This window comes from Hyla sarda, chromosome 10, assembly GCF_029499605.1.
Source record: "Hyla sarda isolate aHylSar1 chromosome 10, aHylSar1.hap1, whole genome shotgun sequence".
In the NCBI taxonomy this organism is placed as follows: domain Eukaryota; kingdom Metazoa; phylum Chordata; class Amphibia; order Anura; family Hylidae; genus Hyla; species Hyla sarda.
In genome coordinates this window covers 30,616,177-30,636,668 of record NC_079198.1, presented here as the reverse complement: position 1 = coordinate 30,636,668, position 20,492 = coordinate 30,616,177, and the positions used below count along the sequence as shown (strand labels likewise).

General features: G+C 38.2%; 1 protein-coding gene across 8 annotated transcripts in view; it reads right to left on the bottom strand.

The window, feature by feature from the left end:
- Positions 1–1,198: 1,198 nt before the first annotated feature.
- The window catches only part of TEAD2 (TEA domain transcription factor 2), a 145,416-nt gene continuing 126,122 nt past the window's right edge, over positions 1,199–20,492 (bottom strand). For 7 of the 8 annotated variants that reach the window (XM_056542030.1, XM_056542035.1, XM_056542031.1 and 4 more), the window contains 10 exons: positions 17,677–17,741; positions 14,760–14,822; positions 9,172–9,306; positions 7,764–7,822; positions 7,229–7,293; positions 4,831–4,958; positions 4,566–4,739; positions 3,800–3,940; positions 3,315–3,467; positions 1,199–2,587 (listed from right to left, as the gene is read on the bottom strand). In XM_056542030.1, the coding sequence (XP_056398005.1) occupies positions 2,474–2,587; positions 3,315–3,467; positions 3,800–3,940; positions 4,566–4,739; positions 4,831–4,958; positions 7,229–7,293; positions 7,764–7,822; positions 9,172–9,306; positions 14,760–14,822; positions 17,677–17,741 (1,097 nt within the window). In that variant the 3' untranslated portion in view covers positions 1,199–2,473. Of the gene's footprint in view, positions 2,588–3,314; positions 3,468–3,799; positions 3,941–4,565; positions 4,740–4,830; positions 4,959–7,228; positions 7,294–7,763; positions 7,823–9,171; positions 9,307–14,759; positions 14,823–17,676; positions 17,742–19,963; positions 20,001–20,492 lie in introns of those variants that run through there. The other variant, XM_056542036.1, reaches the window with a different exon arrangement.

The window sequence follows — 20,492 nt, the reverse complement described above, 5'->3', positions numbered from 1 at the left end:
CCCCAAGGTTTCTGATCATTGCGCTCGGCTACACAACAGAGTGCACTTTAGACACAATCTATAATTTTATACACAGCATATATTGTAATTCTGATTAGAATAGTGAATACCACAATTCATTTAGATGTTGGATTCCCTTTCATGTTTAAGGGTGGTGAAGGCAAATGATGCTTGGGGAACACATAGATTAAACATTTAGCAATAGCTAAAAGATATGTTTGGGAACAATGCAGCCAAGCGATACTACGCATAGACGAGAGACTATGCATAGTTCTTGAGACAGCCTATGTTTTGCTTACTGCTAAAATGAGGAACTTGGTTAAATTTAAGGTTAACCCCTGCCTGGTTTCTGGGATGTCAAATCTCATAAAATATATGTTTCCACTTACATGTATTGTTAACCTTCTCATAAGTCACATATATTCCTTCCTGTAAACTTCCACTTGGTTTGAACACAATAAATATGGGGATTCTTAAGGAAAAACCATGACCTATTTAAGAAGAACCAGTGGCACAGGATGAAGATTGACTCAATGTCACAACCGTATACAATGGTTGCAAGTGCACATCTCAACACATGAAGTTCTTGAGCAATGCACTCCTCAATCCAAACCCAGCTGGCTTAGGTTCAGATTCCACCAAACCGTACTGCTAAAAACATAAAATAGTGCCCACGAAATGTAAAAAAAAAAAAAAAAACTCAAAAAGGACTGAACAGGTGAACAGTAGATACGCATAGTAGGTTTATCTTTGGTTTGACCAATTTGCTGCATGGGATCTTCACATTGACTTTCAGCATACTCCCAACAGCAAAATAATTGAAGACCTAAAGCTGTTCACATCTTTTTACTCTCTGAACTCCAATATTAAGTCCATGCAGTAGTGGCATACATGAGCACACTCACTTAGGTTAAAGGACCATTTTTAGGTCTCTTAAGCTCCGATTAAAAGTCTCTTAGACCATTAAATGCCAATTATGTTTTCTTCTGTTGACAGGGAGGTATAAAGCACTCAGAACTATACACTCACCATCATTCTATCACTAGAAAATTCTAGAAATACCAATCTTGTCATCATTCCCATCCCATAAAAATCCACTTATTGCATCGTAAAATACATGATCCACCCTTAAAATACTGATCCATCTTGACATTCTGGCTTTCTTCAGGAGTGCTGGGAGGGATATGCTGAATGTGGGTTGCCAGGTAAGTACATTTTGTAATTTTTATGGCACAAATAAAATTCACTTAATGTTGGCTTTTCAATACAAAAAATATATACGTCTCTTTTTCATTCTTGTTTTAGGCACTGAATTTGTGACACCAGTGTGAGAGTCACTATACATTTCTTTCAATACTTAACAATAGTCCAACGGGTCGATACAAAACATGTTTAGTAAATAGTCTTCATGGCTGGAGAGTCTCTCCTTAGTTATTTTCAGGATGATGTTCCTCAATGACACTAATGGAAATCCTCTCATTTAAGTATCTTACAGGTTCTTAAAATTAAAAGTAGAACTTCAATTGGTCTGTCACTTCTACTCAAGACATCCCCAGGCCCAGATGGCCAAACTCAATCACATCTTGGCTATTCGTTGAAAAATTTACATGTTCTTGGCAAGTAGAACGTCACATTATATGCCATCTTCTGACTTCCATATAACTTCACAAGTCCACAATGGAGATTTAATGCACACACTCTTAAGGCTGGATGGTGCACCAAACCTCTCACACAGTAGAATTTGCTTTCCGGTACTCCCTGATATGTTAAATATGATATTTTAGTCTTAGTAGCTGGCCACACAACACAAGGTTGAAAAGTGAACCAGATTAAAAATACTGTGCAAGCCTATTAACAAAAAAAAAAAAAAATCTTTAGTGGACTAAAAAATGGTGGCTATAGCTACAAGGTTTTTCGACCACAGAAAGTGCAGGAGTTACATTTCAGTGGGGTCAAAGAAGCTGGATTAAAAATAAAAAATAAAATAAAAAAATGAAGCAAGAAGAGGAGTGTTTATACGAGTCTCCTATCCCACTTAGTCTTCCACACCTTACTCTTAAATTGGTGCCGTACCGTGAACTGATGCACTTGGCAGCAACACAATGTAAAAAATAAAAATAACATTACAAATTAAACAAAAACACCTTATGACAGCTGTGGCTTCAACATGGTTTCCCTGGTTGGGAAACTGTTTCACACACAAACATATATTTATATTTATATATAGATATTTATATATATATTCCTTTTGGCTCAAAACATAACACAGAAGGTTCTGTTAGGGTGAGGTCTTTGTGGTTTTGTGGCCCTTCCCCCTCATGTCCATGCATCCACTTAAGGGTCCCATGCCCATTTTCCAAGTCTCCTTTTCCCAGAAGTTTAAGAGGTTCGAGGAGAATACGAGATGCCATCAAGATTGCCAATAACAGCCAAGTCCTACATGGCTGAGTCATGGGGAAGGGTTCTTTACTTCTCAGTCTTTGACCAGCCTATAAATGTGATGCTGAGCTCCATGTTCACTGGTGGACACTTCAAAAACGTAAGCTATGCAAAGAAGAAGTTCTTGGGTGTCCCGATTTGTAACCACCTAAATAGGAACAAAATAAATATATTTCAGCATCATTGAGAGTGGTCAAAGGGTTATGACTATGTTTGCTAAAGAAAGGGCTATAAATTATCTATTTATCATGGACACTCCCCACCACAAAAAAAATATATTTTACAAAAATAGTATATATGGCACAGCACATGGATTTTATTGCAGCACATGAAGCTTACGTAACATAGAAATTAAAAATGTAATTCATTAATATTACAGTGTCACGTGATACCATAATTTTTTAAGATCATTGGCTCTCATAAGATCTTTGGAGTTTAAACCGAATGCTGCACATTATATCAGTTTTTAAAGGGATAGGAAAATCGCTATTAAGGGGTTGAATGAGTATAGTAAATGAGTGACCCATATCTATTAGCTGGCGTAGAGACCACCCACATAGGAATTGTCCAAAGACGACCATCCTGTTAGGTTGAGGTCATAAATGGGTCATCTATGATGAGGCACGTTAAAAGGATACCTAGAATTTTTTACAAACTTCTGAAATGTAATAGTGAGAGGTCTGCTGTTTTGATCGCTGGAGATCTAGGTGCTGAGACCCCTAACCATAGCTTGAATGGATAGGCTGAAGCTCTCCGGGTTGCCCCCCGCCCCCTTTCATTTCTGCTTGGCTCTCCATAGTAAACCCCCACCATTAAAAATATATGACATCAGTTTTCAAAGTTAGATATTTGTAAAAATAACAGGCAAATTTTACCTGTAGTATAGTGAAGTTTTCTAACACACTGTTCATCATGTATTTTTCAGGAAGCTGCTTCAACTTGTGAATGAAGTTAATGAGATATTCACACATGGGTGAACGATGGATGCGATAAAGGAAGCGTCCATTTTCAAATCGGGCATATTCCGTCTGCAGACGAAAGAGAAAAAAGAAAGTATTCTAATAGCTTCTCTGGTAGACATGGTTATCAAACCTTACTAAATCACTATTACCACATCATATTATGAATAGGTCTCAAGATTCTACACATTTAAATAAGTAATGTTCTTTTAATAGACACTTCTAAAGGAATTACACAAGGAAGTATCACCCTCCTCTTGGGGTTAGCTTCATTTTGTTCTAATACAGCTCGTTTGACTTATGGGACAGGTCTCAGCATTACTAGTACTTATTCCATATACATATAAACAGGCTGAGATACAGCTCAACAAAGAATATGAAGAAACATCACCAATACCCACCTCTACCTTCTCCACCACTTGTTTTCCAAAGGAACACACTTTGGAGGAACATGTGATTGTCATATTCTCAGGGCTCTCATACTGGCTGCTGACACCATAGAAGACACCAGGCTCATCCTGAATACTAGTATTGAGGTCAGCCTGTCCCAAAAAAATAAAAATAAATTATATATAACTACTTTATATAAAGTAAATATAAGATACAACATTGTTTTAGGGCTCATGGAAGTTACACCGCAAGTACTAATTCTGTATGGTAGCACAAAATGCCTATATGGAGTGTAAGAAATGTGTTGCTGAGGCGCAAGAAACTAAAGCATCTACGGGGGGGGGGGGGCTATAGTACTGTATGGGCCTATAGACTTCAATTTTATAATCAACCAACACCAAAATTATAAAACACCATAAAAAAAAGTCTTATTGTAACGAGAGGCAATTTTATGAAAAAAGAAATTAAATCTGAGCGTATAAACTTGCCAACTACTATGGGGAGATTTATCAAAACCTGTGCGGAGGAAAAGTTGACCTGCTGCCCATAGAAACTTTTCTAAAAAAAAAAAGAAAAAAGGCTTCTTAAAAATAAAAGAAGCAAACTGGTCAACTTTCCCTATGGATAGGTTTTGATAAATCTCCCTCCCCCCAAGTATAAAAATATTGGTAACATTTTTCAAAAACCCAATGCTATAAAACATAATAAAAAAATTTAAATCACAAAAATGAAAAGTAGAAAAATGTTGCTATAAAGTAAACATTTTTCCAATCTTACCCAGAACTTGACCAAAAAGAAGGCATTTGGTGGACCCTTCTCATAGAGTTCTTTAAGTCCTCCTTTCTTTTCCGGAAACTTGTCATAGATTTGACGTACATCCACAGACTCCAATAACGAATCGCTATAGGATGGGTTTGACTGGCTGATATGTACATACAGATGCTTGTTATACTGTTGGAACAGTTCAGGGGTTATACAACTGGTACACAGACTATAAAGATGCAGTATAAATGCTCAAATCTACTATCTGTCCCAAACTTACTGCATCAGGTTCTCCTTGTTGTTCCATAAAGGCCATGAATTCAACAAGGCGCAGTTTGGGTGTTCCAATAGAGCGGCCTTGCCACGCAGGCCCTGTTGGGGAGAGGCTGGCAGAAGTTGCATTGTAACCTAAAAGGAATGAAAATGAATAAAAAAAATAAATCCCACATCGGATAACCAAAACTAGATACCTAAAGGTTAACTTGAGTCTACAACACAACAAGTTGGGGTCATGACAACACTAAAGCCAATGAAGTTCTTAAACATAAATACATTGAATGAAAACTGACAGATGGGTCAACCCCACTAACCTGAATAAACAGATCATGAGTAAGACGATTACTTTTTTTTTTACCCCAATCCGTTAAGTCGTTTCTGAGATATATGCAAATTGCACAATTGTGCTACATCTCGGGAATGGCTGAACGGATTTGGGTAATGAACACATCATTTTACTTAGGATCACCCACACTAACCACCTGTTTATTCAGGTAAGTGGGGCTGATCCATCTGTTGGTTTCCCTTTAACCATAACCTGCCAACAGCATGCCAAGTGGAATGTAGTCTGATGACAGTAGAATACATAGGACCACAGAACAAGACTACACTTATTATTTAATAAAGTAGCTCTTTAGTCACTTGATTTTTTGACAAAATAACAAGGAATCAAACACAATCACCGCTAAACTAAAATATATAAAAAGATTTAAATAGGTGAACCTTGTAATACTTTGCAATCTAACATGGCATAATCCCGTAATGGGCTTTATGAGATTAAAAGGATGTTTCCCCAAAACAGCATCACTTTTGTCCATTGGCTATATCTGGCATTGCAGCTTTAGGGTGGGGTCATACTTGCCGTATTTGCTGCTGCTTATTTTCCTACCCATTGAAGTCAATGGGTAGCAAAATCAGCTGCAGAAAATGCGCAGCAAAATACAGCAAACGTGACCCTGCCCAAAGGAAATTTGTCATCAGAATATGATCTATTGTTTAAATAAGGTTTTTATGGTAACCATTATTTAAGATTTTTTTCATTCTAAGCACAGTCAAGAGTACTGTGAAAGAGGACACCAATATATAGGTCACACAGGATCCACCACCATTCACAGCAAAGATCAATATTCCTCTCCCTGTAAAATGACCCACAGTAAATGCTCAGTGGTGTTTCAAATTAATCAATGGGAGAGATCCTGGTTAATGTTGTTTTGGATCAAGGGTCCTGATGTAAAGCATGTGACTAAATGTTAAAAGCAGCTCAGATGGAAACCCCAAAATAATGTAATAATAAATTTGTGCCACTTTCTGCTTTCCTCTGGACACATAGAAAATGCCTACTCAGCTTTACTGGCTTAGGTGGGTCACTTATATGGCCAGTGATAGCATAAGAGACATTTTTTTTATATGAGAGAAAAGAGCAGGATGTGCTCAGAAGCGTTGGACCACGGGAGTAGCTCCAGTGGGGGCTTGGCAGCAGATAAGTACAAGCTTTTTCTTTTTTCATTTAACCCTAAATCTCTTTTAAAAATATTAATATCCCGGAAGCCCACTTTATGTGAATTAGGATAAACTAGAATATCAGATACAGCTAGTAACCAGAGTGAAAAATTGGTGAAAACTTTTTCATAAAAAGCCTCTAGGCTCTTTCTACGATACAGTAAGTCACACAATGCATGCCATTCAGTCTTACTTAAAGGGGTGCTCCTGTGGAAAACTTTTTTTTTATTTTTTAAATCAACTGGTGCCAGAAAGTTAAACAGATTTGTAAATCAATTCTATTAAAAAAAATCTTAATCCTTCCAGTACTTTTTAGGGGCTGTATACTAAAGAGAAATCCAAAAAAGAAATGCATTTCCTCTGATGTCATGACCACAGTGCTCTCTGCTGACCTCTGCTGTCCATAGGAGCATATGTTTGCTATGGGGATTTTCTCCTGCTCTGGACAGTTCCTAAAATGGACAGCAGAGGTCAGCAGAGAGCACTGCGGTCATGACATCAGAGGAAATGCATTTCTTTTTTGGATTTCTCTTTAGTATACAGCCCCTAAAAAGTACTGGAAGGATTAAGATTTTTTAATAGAAGTGATTTACAAATTTGTTTTACAAAGTTTTCCATGGGAGTACCCCTTTAACACCAGTTAGAAAAGTTGCAGCCAAGTGCCACTTTTTCCCAGCATAGTTGTGCTTCGGCCATGCGCTATAAGATTTCATATTAAAACATAGACCATGGCCAAATAGTGTGAGACTAAAATACCCATGTACCCAAACCCAGGTTTATGCAAGACTGGTGAAGGAAAACAAAAAATATGTAAAAACAGCCAAATAATAAAAATAAATATACAAAATAAAATAAGGTTATGCATACAAAATATAAATTAAGCTTATGCAACTCATTGGTACCTGGTACAGGAGGAGGGGGGGCAGCAGGCTGCAGGGGGTATGGAGGCTGGGAAAACGGCTTAACACTAAAGGAAATAATACAAATGATGAAATAAACATGAGTGTATGAAGAAGGTGGAAACTAATTCACCTTTGTCTCCTTACTCCATGAAGCAATTTATGTGAAAGAAAGAGAGAGAGAAAGGGTGATTGGAGCAATGAAGAAAGGTAGCCTAGCTACAGGACTGCTTATAGCCAGCAAGTTGATTGACATATGGTGATCGGTTACAAAACACTGCTAATAAAAAGTTACTAGATTTGATCATAAAAAGTCTCCAAGGACGTTACTTCTCCGGCTCAGGACTAACACATGATGGTGGTGGAGGGGGCAGCGAAAAAAAAAAAAAAAAAGCCTACAGATTGCTTTGCAGCTTGTTTTGACCTTCAAGTGCCAAAAAGGTCCTTGGTTGAGAGAAAGTAAAGACATAGCTAGCAAGAACAGAGAATATGACAGCATTAAAAGAAGGAAAAGTCAGAGGATTTTAGAAATACTTACTCCTCTGTTGATCTTGGCTGGCCAGGTCCTCCAGGCCAGAACTGGAAAAAGTCAGGAGACTGGAAAACATGAATAAAAAAAGAGAAAATTAAAATCTGTACTTCATACCTATATGATACAGATACATTAATGTCTACAAACTTTCAACATCTGCACAAAGTCTGTGTTGTCTTCCAATGTACTTGACACAACATAAGAACTTCCTCTACATGACACTCCGACTGCAACGAGGCAATACATTGTGAGAAACAACGTTCATCCTTGCACTGCCCCCTTCAACTTTAGGGATTAGTGGAAGCTATCAGTGTCAGACTGGGGGTCCCTTAGACTCACCAGATGAAAGGATTCTCCGTGTTTATCATTGTACATGCAGACATATCATCAAAGAGATAAAATGGGACTCATTTCAATAAGAAGTAGACTATACTAACCAATGGTTTGCTTCAAAAGGGACCGTCATATAGTATTAGAACCTAGGCCCACAAGAAGATTCCCTGGTACTCTGGTTAGTCTCTTAGACCTTAGAAGCCATTTTAGTCTACCTGCCTATGTGTAGGTTTCTCTAGATTATTCCAGTTTCTTTTCCCATGTGCAAAACATATGGATAGGTTTACAGACTTTTTATGAGATTTAGGACACAGACAACAAAATTTTTCGAAAAAGAATAACCCAAAAGGGTAGTTTTGTGCTCCTCTGGACCAGCTGAGGTGTGAAAGCATACAAAAATGTTAAAGTAGATGGACATCGCTTGTAACTATGTGATTATGCAATAAGTGATAAGTTGTGTAAAGAGCTACAGAATATAATAAGAATAGGAAAAACATTGTCTCCCGTATGGAGGAATCAACAATTGATGTGGTTGCTACAATGGTATTACCTGCTGAGGGTAATAATTGCGCAAAATCACATGAAAAGAAATTGCATCATGTGTAAGCATAAAAGCAAAACCACCCACACCACAAGAAAATGATGACAATCTCTAAAAGAAAAAAGCAGCTTTCATTTTGTATTCTGCTCTTAAAAAATAAAAGCTGTACATCTGGTTGTAATGGGCAACAAAGATATATATATATATATATATATATTTTTTTTTTTAAATTAATTTATGCAATTGTTTACGCTATCTCTCTAGACTAAAATTTCACACTTCTACCCAGTAAGACTTGACCTTATAGCTAGGGCTAGGTTCACATAAGAAGCAGCGATCAACATGTCAATGTACTGTATATCACAGAATAGGGCCTTTGTGTCCTTCAATTTTAAAGTACCAAAAAGGGACTATGTTTGGCACATTTGTAAGTGTACACTGTTTTCTATGGGACTCAGAAGCATGGCCACCCATGCCTAGCTTACCACTGGTTGCAAACAATACAAAATCTGCTGCAAATAAACAGGGTATACCACTTACCCCTGCAGAGGGTGGGAATGGGGTCTGTGATATACTGGGTACCCCCAGTTTATTCTGCATGGCTGTCGCAGATATAAGTTGTGCCGAAGACATTGCTGCCATACTCTGCAGAGCTTTATCTTTTGCTACCTGATCCTGCAACACAAGCAGAAAAACTGCATAAACAACACAGTCACAATATAGATAACTGAATACAAAAAAAAAAAAAATGTATGCATTATACAAATAAAATCTGTTCTGAAACCCTACTCTTTTTTTTATTAGAGGTTGAAGGGATTATCCCAAGATTATAATTTATCACCTATCCATAAACTTATATCAGATATGCCACATATCACCTATGTTCTGGATAGGAGATCAGTTATAACTTTGTGAAAACTCCTTTAAAATGATACTGTTTTAGCGCAGATTATTTAGATGTAAAGTTGTATTCCAGCACACCACAAGTACCAAACAAAACACTAAAAGTAGGTGCTCCTTAAAAATTACCATTACATTTGATGTATTGTCATTTGGTCTGGTAGCCACTTAATATTTTACAGATGAGGGAATCAAATAGTGGAATTTATTAAGACTCCCACACACACACACACAAAAAAAAAGGGGGGGGGGACTACAAAAGTTCCACATTTTTGATTAAAAATAGGCAACTTTCAGAAAGTTTTACTGAGGTGACTGGAGCTCATCAGGAAGGGGGTCATGAAGTACAAGAAGAGATACTGGCTGGCATATATTTCAGAATGTGCCACATGGACAGTCACATATGTGATAAATATATTAAAAGAATAGCATCACTTAATAAAATTGGAGCATCTTGCGCCACTGCACTTTACCTGTGTAGAAAGCGCTAGTCTAAATAAATTCCCCTCATAGTGTCTGTTAAAGGTATATGTCAGCAAAGGCTAAAGTATTTACCACACTAGTTTCTCCAGGATGTGGTTTATTCAAGTGGTTGCTTCAACCCAACAAAGTAACTGATAAAAATGTTCTCACTTCCCATTTCGGAATATTCATTCAACCACGAGACTGTGGGTTTCATTTGTCTGGCTCTTTATACAGTAAGATGCCTTCATTCCAGATTTCAGTAGTCAAGGGGTTCTGATAGTCTGGCAATTCATTTTTTTCTGTATGCTGTATTTTTTATACTGGTTGAGCAATATGAATATCTACTTTAGACAATCTTTTGATTAGGTAGGTCCCCAAACAGTAAGCAAATCACAGTGTCCAACTGCTTGGACCTCTAGAGTTTGTAGACAAGTGTTCAGCTTCCCTACAGTGCCACCACAGGAGAAATTAAGTATTGCATTGAAACAATAGACTGTCTGTATGTCAGGACCTCCAAAAAATGCAAAAGGTGGGCCTTGGAAATGTTGGAAATATTTCAAGCTAAAACCTATTTATGGTCACCATAACATTATTTTTTTTTTTACTTTTCCACCTTTAGTAAATGTTTGCACTTGTTTATGATTGATAGTAAGTGAACAGTAAAGAAAAGAATGTGAACTTCATGAAATATGTGCTTGTGGTTATTTACAGCTTCTTTTTTTACTACAAGTTTTCTTATCCTAATATCTCAGTTTTACGTCATTCAGTAGACCATGTGCAACAGTCTCCTTCAGGCAGATGCTTAGGGGACTCATAGAAGAAAGAAAAAATACTGTACATAATGAAACATATGTTGCTGCATGTGAGATCAGTCAAGAGGACAATGACCAAAAGTTCTAGGAATCTGGATTATTCTTTTATACCAATGCAAAATATACATTTATTTTGCATCCATGATCGAAGGCATAAAAAAAACACAAACTCAAAAAATAGGTAAACCGCAAAATATGAGTAAAAATAACATGCAACTTCCTAAAACAGCCCTAAAACCATCCAAACAGAGAAAGCAGAACAGATATGGTCAATAATTAAAGTCTGTTATCAAAATGGAAAGTATTCCGGTGGCATCCAGGTCACACCCATTACAATTTAGAAACTAAAAATCATTTAATAAGTTAAAATAGAAACAAAGTAATGCATATGATAGGTGTACCATATGCTAAACTCTATGGGTCCCCCATAATGACCATGCAAGGCAAATGGTGCAAAGTCCTTTTCACTTTGGAAGTTGGTCATCTGTTCATTTGTGGTAGCTTTGATGTTGTTGCAGCCAACCATTTTATGTGTATGGGGGTTCTTTACTCTGCCCAAATGGCAAATGTCGGAAGTGATGAGGATAGGACAAATGGATTTCAACATGCCCAATAAGTTTACAAGGGAGATAAGCCACTGCCAGAAGTGTCTGGGGCAACTTTCTTCCCTCTACACATTCAGAAGACAAGTACACTAGGCTGAGTCAAATGCATGATCGTGTTGGAAGAGATAGTTAGCTGTAGGCCATAAGAACATCTGAAGTGTATGGCTAAACTACCAAACCCAAAACTGGTCATTGATGTTCTAATTTAGTTCTGCAAAGAAGCCCTTACTATATTGGTCGCTGTAGACTTCCTTCTCTTATCAATTTCAACAAGATCCGCCATACAGTCGTTGGCGTTTCTCCATACAAGAGTTTGAAGGCCAATTCCATTGGGCTTATAACTGCTTTTGTATAGCCAACTTAGTAAATAACCTGAAGCATTAAGCTTTCCCCTCTACTAGAGCCCAAAAACCTAAAACTTGGTGCCATCAAAGCACACCTTTTTCTAGAAACTTGTATAAAGATGTGTTTGCCATCAGAATATCCAGTTGACTATTGATTTTTTTTTTAAAGTCATCCACAGATGTTATATTTGGTTACACAATTTCCCAGTCTACCCTTTTAAATAACACAATCCTTAAAACTTATGAAACGGAAGCGAAAAATTTAACAAATTCTGGCTATGGAACCATGGAAAGTGATAGAAACAAAAATCTAATTAAATACTTCAAAAAGCCTACAAATTTGGGATTCATTAAAGGTTCAACCAAAGAGTCTAAGTCTACACCTTTTTCCCCCTAGGACAAATACACATGAACTAGACAATTTTTCAAACAATGGAAAAATAAAGGGGAAGATTAAGAGGTTATTATTATATTTTAAAACACAACTTACCATGTTCATAGCCTGGACACAAAGAGATTGTCATCCAGAGCGGAGAACAGGAAAGTTGCAATCCACAAGGAGGGATGAGGGGACAAGTGGCATTGGATGGAATGGAGATGGGTAGGGGAAAAGGGAAGATATTTACAAAGGGGAAACAGTAGGAAGAGGGAGGAAAGGTGAATCAAACAATATTATATATATAACGTGATTCAATGGAAAACTGGATGAATAACAATTGCAGAGAATTCATGATGATATAAGGAGACATCAGGCAGCTATGAGGTGGTTAGGAATGGAAGGGAGAAGATTTATTGATTTATTTATTTTACTTGTTGAAAAGAAGGTGGAGATGCAGACGTAGAGTAGAGGTTATAAATGTTATGGCTTGATCGCAATATTGGACATTTAGACAGGCAAAACACAGTGTTAATATAGGACCGTGCTGCAAATCGGCCATTAAACAAAGGCATGTTTGTTGATGCTACATGAAGTTTCTGATCAATACAGGACAATGCCAAGCAAAGCAAGTCAGGCCTCTCTGACCGGAGCCCTTACTGAAGCACAGACATTTTATAGGGACAAGGTAAGGGGAACATCTATGCAGATACCCAATGACAGGGCTTTTCCTGAGACACTAATATTTGACTTTCATTTTAATCTTCATTTTTTTTTTTTTATCTGTAAAATCGGAGCATTTACCTAGTGTTGTTTGACTTAAAATTACTAAAGGGTCTTGTCAAACTCCAGAGATCTTCCAACATGGTCACGTTGAGACCATCAAAAATTCCCCAATCTACTCTGCCCTACTTATAAGATTTTGTTGTATTTCAACCATACTATGTCTGATGATATTTTTGGCTAGTTACTTCACATGCAAGGCTATACTGCTAATCATTTGTGCACACAGCACATCAGACAACCTAGATAGACATAAGGGTTTGAACACTGAATATCATCCCCCAACTGTTGGTTCTTCATCTGTTGTAAAACTACAACAGTTCCTTACAGCCTTAAAGGGGTACTCAGGTGGAAAACTTTTTTTTTTAAATCAACTGGTGCCAGAAAGTTAAACAGATTTGTAAATTACTTCTATTAAAAAATCTTAATCCTGCCAGTACTTTTTAGGGGCTGTATACTACAGAGAAATCCAAAAAAAAAAGAAATGCATTTCCTCTGATGTCATGACCACAGTGCTCTCTGCTGACCTCTGCTGTCCAGAGCAGGAACATTCTCCCATAGCAAACCTCTCCTGCTCTGGACAGTTCCTGACAGAGTTGTCAGTAGAGAGCACTGTGGACAGACAGAAAATAAATAAAAAAAAGAAAAGAACTTCATCTGTAGTATACAGCAGCTGATAAGTACAGGAAGGATTAAGATTTTTTAATAGAAGTAATTTACAAATCTGTTTAACTTTCTGTCACCAATTGATTTTAAAAAAATTCCACCGGAGTACCCCTTTAATCCTTTAGCTGTCAGGGTGTAATAAAAGTTTAGACAGGCTGTAAAAAGTGAGTTATTTAGCTAGATGCCCGCATTGTGTCCTTCAAAGGTTATGTAAGAAACATCAAAAAGCAAGTACACCATCTCAAGACATCAGTGCAGCTTATTTATATAGATCCATAGGTTTTAATAAATGGTACTGCCCTTCCGATAGGATTCCAAATCAACATGTTTTCGATCATTTGTCTCTGTAGGTTTACCCATCACCTTAAAATATTCCATATTGATCTTCGTTAAAGGCTTAATTTGAATCCTTACTAAGGGTTGGTAGATTGATGGAAGCTAAATCTGAATCCTATAAGACTGGTGAAGATCGCAGTGTGGACTTTAAAGGGGTTATCCAGGCAAAAACTTTTTTTTATATATCAACTGGCTCCGGAAAGTTAAACAGATTTGTAAATAACTTCTATTAAAAAATCTTAATCCTTTCAATAGTTATTAGCTTCTGAAGTTTTCTGTCTAACTGCTTAATGATGATGTCACGTCATCGGGACGCGAGTCATCAGAAAGCAGTTAGACAGAAAAAAACAACTCAACTTCAGAAGCTAATAACTATTGCAAAGATTAAGATTTTTTAATCGAAGTAATTTACAAATCTGTTTAACTTTCCGGAGCCAGTTGATATATAAAAAAAAGTTTTGGCCTGGAATACCCCTTTAAAGTCATGGTTGCAATGAAGTTTGCAACAAAAAAACTCTTTGCTGGGGTTTGTCATGGTCTTTTATATCATAAAAAGTTTCGTTGTACATATCACACACTTTGTATGATGAATATTTATGTAATAGGTTATTTATATTGTACACCTTTGTGAAGCCAAAATGTATACAAAACCTCTATTAAAAAAAGACCCCCTGATCCATTCCTGCCAAATGGCGATAGCAAACATGCATGTTCCCTGTCTAGAGCATAAGCCAACTCATGTATAATGCAGGCAAGTCAGGAAGCCAGCCTGGGTGCCATAAAGCAGACGGAAGCAGAGATGCCAAAGCCAGCAGATATGTTGAGCGGGTGTCTTACTTACCTTAAGCTTGGACTGGATTTCTCGTGACTTCCTCCGTGCTAGAACTTGTATGTGACTAGACACCTGAATTAAAACAAAAATAATGTCACATGGGGGGCATTTCAAGGATACTGCCAACTGGAAATCGTATTATAGGAATTGTACATTCTAGGGTTAAAAATAAATTTCACCTGCTAATATAAAACTCCCCCCCCCCCCCCAGGTAAGCATATTAAAGGGGTACTCCCACCCTAGACATCTTATCCCCTATCCAAAGGATAGAGGATAAGATGTCTGATCGCAGGGATCCCACCGCTGGGGACCCCCACATTATTGCATGCGGCACCCACCAGTTTTTTCACCGGAACCGCTGGAGGGTCTGAGTCGCCCCCTCCCATAGACTTGCATTGAGGGGACGGGCGTGACGTCACACGGGGGCGGAGTCCTGACGTCACGGACTTCCGTTCCCGTAGTCGCGACTCAGACCCTCCAGCGGTTCCAGTGAAAAAACAGGTGGGTGCCGCATGCAATAATGCGGGGGTCCCCAGCGGCAGGATCCCCGCGATCAGACATCTTATCCCCTATCCTTTGGATAGGGGATAAGATGTCTAGGGTGGGAGTACCCCTTTAAGATTAAAAAGCAAGGAAAAAAGAGACACAAAAATGAATACAATCCATACACAAATAACTTGCTGTAAGGTTGAGTCATAGCAAACGCCAAGTCATTTACAGCAGGTTGGAATGTGCATATCCACTGCTGTCCATTAGGTGGTGCTGTAAGAATAGTTTACTGTAGATAGTAGTCGTAGCTTTAAATGACTGGGTGATTCTGTTTAGACACATGATGCTTGTCAGAGAAATGTACTGTGTTAATTTTAGTTCCGTCATATACAGGCTATTCCTGCCTAACAAAACAGAGGCTGGATACTACGGATGAAAATTACTTTGCTATCCGTGGATCTGCTTACATCCTATTAGGCAAGAATAATGGCAATTCATTGTATGTTGTAGATCCCCCCGAATAGTCTTAAAGAGCGTTGAATTGGATGCTGATCCGTTGATGTCCCCGTTCATAGAGGTGAAGTAAAAATACATTCCATGACATCTATTTTGATATATTACTCACAGATGAGCACCTGCTATGATTCACATCTATGAATAAGATCTACTTCCTACAGAGTAGAGTCAGAATGACCTACCATCCTACCAATGATAGACATGCAGTCGGGTGGGTTTCTACAGTACCTTCACTCAACACATCTGTACTGATGGGAAACCATTAGAAGGAAATCCTGGAGAATTCCTTTAGATCATGGAATTATTAAAGAAAACTAATCTCTAATATTTCTATACACAACTTACAGGTGTGGAGTGACAAGTCCCAGTATGTCCATGTCCTTTTAGAAGCATTAAAGGGGTACTTCGCCCCTAGACATCTTATCCCCTATCCAAATGATAAGGGATAAGAGGTCTGATTGCGGGGGGGGGGGGGGGGGGGCGCAGCTGGGACACCCACGATCTCAATGCAGCAACCGGCGTTCGTTTGGAAACATTTTGTACTGAACGCTGGGTGCGGGCATCCTGATGTCACGTCCACACCCCTTGTGACATTACACCTCGCCCTCTCAATGCAAGTCTATGGGAGGGGGTGTGGCATCATGACCCCCGCACCCAGTGGAGTACCCCTTTAAAGCATTACTGTCATTTCACCTACTGCAGCAGGATATGTTTAAACTTCCCCGGCAGTCTGGATGGCCGAATCTTGCCAGGAGACTGGTGATCAGACGCATTCCCTGAACTCACATACCGGAGGTTTCATTCCCTTGCACAAGGCGTCCAGCATGGGTGTTGTGGGAAGCCGTCTGATCACGGAGTCTGGTAAACAAACAACTGTATGATCAACGATCATTTTACAGGCAGCGCCATTCACATTTTAATCCATACATAATCAATGAGACCAGGCAAAGGACAATTGTTCTTTCCGTGAATCCGGTAACTTTTGAGAACTTTCTTTCCCAAAAATTTTTTTCATGGGAGAAAGTTCTTTCCTAATGAAAGATCAAAAATTTTCAAACCCAGGCAACTTCTCTTTGGATGCAAACAGTCTGCCATAGGTGTATGAAAATGATTATTCCATTGTAAAAAAAAAAAGGGGTCATCCAGGGTTAAAAAAAAACTGAGTTATTTATTTATTTATTTTATAAATAGCGCCACACCTGTCCTCAGGCTGTGTGTGGTATTGCAGCTCAGTTCCATTGAAGCGAATGGAGCAAAGTTTAAATACTACACACAAACCCACGAAAGTGCGGTTCTGTTTTTGTTAAGAAACTAGCTCTTTGTTTTACACTGGATTTCACCCAAACGTCTTTTGTTGAAATTATCCATTTTTATTCTAATGTGTATGTGCCCCTTTAACATTAAGCATTGTACTTGTAAAGTAGGTTAACTGCCTGTGGCTGGAAGTATCTGGCAGGACTTGTTATACAACAACTAGAAAATCATCAACCAACACTGAAGATGGTCATAGACGTTATAACTTCTTGGTAGATCTGACTATTTCAGTGGGGTATAAGTTTACTGATACACTTCTAGTAATACACTGGTTGTTTCTCTAAAGACAGATCCTTTCCAAAAGAAGACAGTCTAGGAATAAGCTGATCCCTATACATCTGACCAGTAATACCCCAGCCAAACTACGCTAAAAATTATAGTTGGCCGCATACTCCTGCGCGTAACATTACAGGCTGTACAAATAGAATGACCAGGTTCGCCATTGTGAAAGCTAGAAAACATCTGCTACGTTCTGAAATCACTCCTACAATTGGTGACCAAACACTTTCACATCGGGACTGCCCTATGCATATTACCTTTCATATTTATTAAATAAATAAATAAATAAATACATAAAAAAAAAAAATGTTGTCCCCTCCTTTCTTACCTGTTTTCTTGTACGCGTCTTTCCTGTTCGTAGTTTTATATATCTGGCTATTAATTCATTTCGTCCTATAAATTGATGAGAGTGGAGGAAACAAGGAAAAAGGTATTACAAAAATATATGAAGCCATAAGACGAAGCCATAAGATGAGAAAACCACAAATTAGACATGACAAACTATAAAAAAAAAAAAATCTAAAAAATATTATATTCTATTATCTCTACACATACACACACGTACATGTTAATAATACAAGGTATCTAAATAATAAAACATGAATATTTATTAGAAATAAAAATGATCAGGAACTTATTCATATCTAAAAACAATATATTCTGTAAACCTGGACTAGTTTTATTTATTTTTTTTTTCTCCGTTACAGTATTTGGCTGGTTGACAGACTCTTTATTGGATTCCATATAGCTGTATTTTCTATTTAAAAGTTCACAAGGATGCAGTCTGAGAAGGGCCCCCGACCCATTCTCCAACCCTTCCAGTCGGATTGCTGTCGGGCTATTTAGGCTTGTCAACTGTCTCGGGCACAAGATTTGTCAGCCATAGCTGTATGGATTTGAGCTTGAGAAGCCCCAGACAGGATATCAAATGCCATTATTGTGAGAGGTTAGGAAATGAACAGGTTCTCCATTGATAGATTGTAAAGCACTACATTGTCTAGAATTAGCTTGGCAGTAGCTATCTGCACTTGTGGCTTCGGCATCCAAAACAGCTGCTGCCTAGCGCAGGTACATACAATTTCGAATGAATTATTCCATACAACACTCTGTCTTGTTAGCTCTCCGCAGTACAAGATTTGAAAACCAAGGTTGCCCAAGATGTGTGTCAGAATTCTGGTGCATTTGCAATTAAAGGGCTACTCCGGTGAAAATCTCTTTTTTTAAATCAACTGGTGCCAGAAAGTTAAACAGATTTTTAAATTATTTCTATAAAAATAATCTTAATCCTTCCAGTACTTATTATTAGCTGCTGAATACTACAGAGGAAATTATTTTCTTTTTGGAACACAGTGCTCTCTGCTGACATCATGAGCGCAGTGCTCTCTGCTGACATCTCTGTCCATTTTAGGAACTGTCCAGAGCAGCATATGTTTGCTATGGGGATTTTCTCCTACTCTGGACAGTTCTTACAATGGACAGAGATGTCAGCAGAGAGCACTGTGGCCATGATGTCAGCAGAGAACTCTGTGTTCCAAAAAGAAAAGAATTTCCTCTGTAGTATTCAACAGCTAACAAGAACTGGAAGGATTCAGATTTTTTTTTTAATAGAAGTAATTTACAAATCTGTTTAACTTTCTGGCCCCAGTTGGTAAAAAAAAAAAAAAAAAAAAATAAAAGTTTCCTACCGGAGTACCCCTTTAAAAAGCTGCCCCACTGTTAGAAAAACTATTTTTTTGCAAAAACAGCACCCCTCCTGTCCACAGGTCATGCCTGTTATTACAGCTCAGCCCCATTGAAGTGAATGGAATGGGACTGGGCTCCAGTACTACTCCCAGCCTGTTTTGCAAACAAATAAGCAGAGGTTTTTTAATCCTGGACAACCCCCTTATGACCACAAAGGGGCAGCTTTTTAATTGCAAATGCACCAGAATTCTGGGCCCAAAAACACTGTTATGCATAACTTTTGCCACATTTACTAAATACATTTCCATTGCAGTGGTGCAGTCTTGGTAAAAAGGGATGTGGTTTACAATGCAATACTGTGTCCCATAAATGTGCCAGACTTCTGGTGCAGTTTAGGCCAATAGTTGGTCTAAACTTAGACAAGATAGTCTAAAAATACAACAGCCTGAGTCACTTTGATAAATCTGGTGCATTCTTTGACTGTCTAGTCTAAATTTAAAGTGTCTAAGAAACAGTAAATATGGGCCAATGTGTAATATATATATATATATATATATATATACACACAAAAAATGGCGACCGCAGCACTCCAAATAAAGGTGAAAAAGAATTTATTCCAAGGTAAAAACAGGCAACGTTTCTGTGGCCTCACACCACCATTTTCAAGAAACGTTGCCTGTTTTTACCTTGGAATAAATTCTTTTTCACCTTTATTTGGAGTGCTGCAGTCGCCATTTTTTGTTTATATTGCCCTTTGGACCCAGGACCGGGGTCCCAGAGACTGACTGCACCCACGCACAGTTGGCTTGGGAGTGCTGCTCTTCAACTCGAATATATATATATACATATACATACACACACACACACACACACACACACACACAGATCAATACTATTCCAAAATAAAATAAAAATAGGCAAGAAAAACAGACCAGACATTTCTGAACGATCATCTTTAAAGTTCTTCCATTCTGCATTGAGTATGTTGTAGTATCTTATAGCAAATGACGAGGAATAGAGAGTCTTATTTTTAGAGGGGGAGAATAAAAGAAATGATACAAAGACTTCTGTAATTAGTTATGAAATTATTTTTCTCTTGTCACGGGAGAGAAAAATTGTGCGAAAGAAAGTGGGAAACCAGATCTCTAGACGAAATGGTTGAGTGCCTTCTAAACAGCTCAAGAGCATTTCACCTCTTTTTCTCCATTTGTTAAGTTAATGCGGCAGCCACTTACTGCCCTATGGATACCATCTATTGTTGGGTCAGCGAGGTGGCGTGTTTTGAAAACACCTTCCCTCCCAAGCCTTGGGGCGGCGAAGATAAGGGTCCCTGGGTCTTCTTTATCTATTGTTAGGTGGCAGAGAGGAGACTAAATGCTCATGGCTGAAGGCAATATGGGCGGAGGCGGCTGCACCTGGGGTGCCTTACTGAAAGCAATGTCATGTTAGCTCTGACAGCAG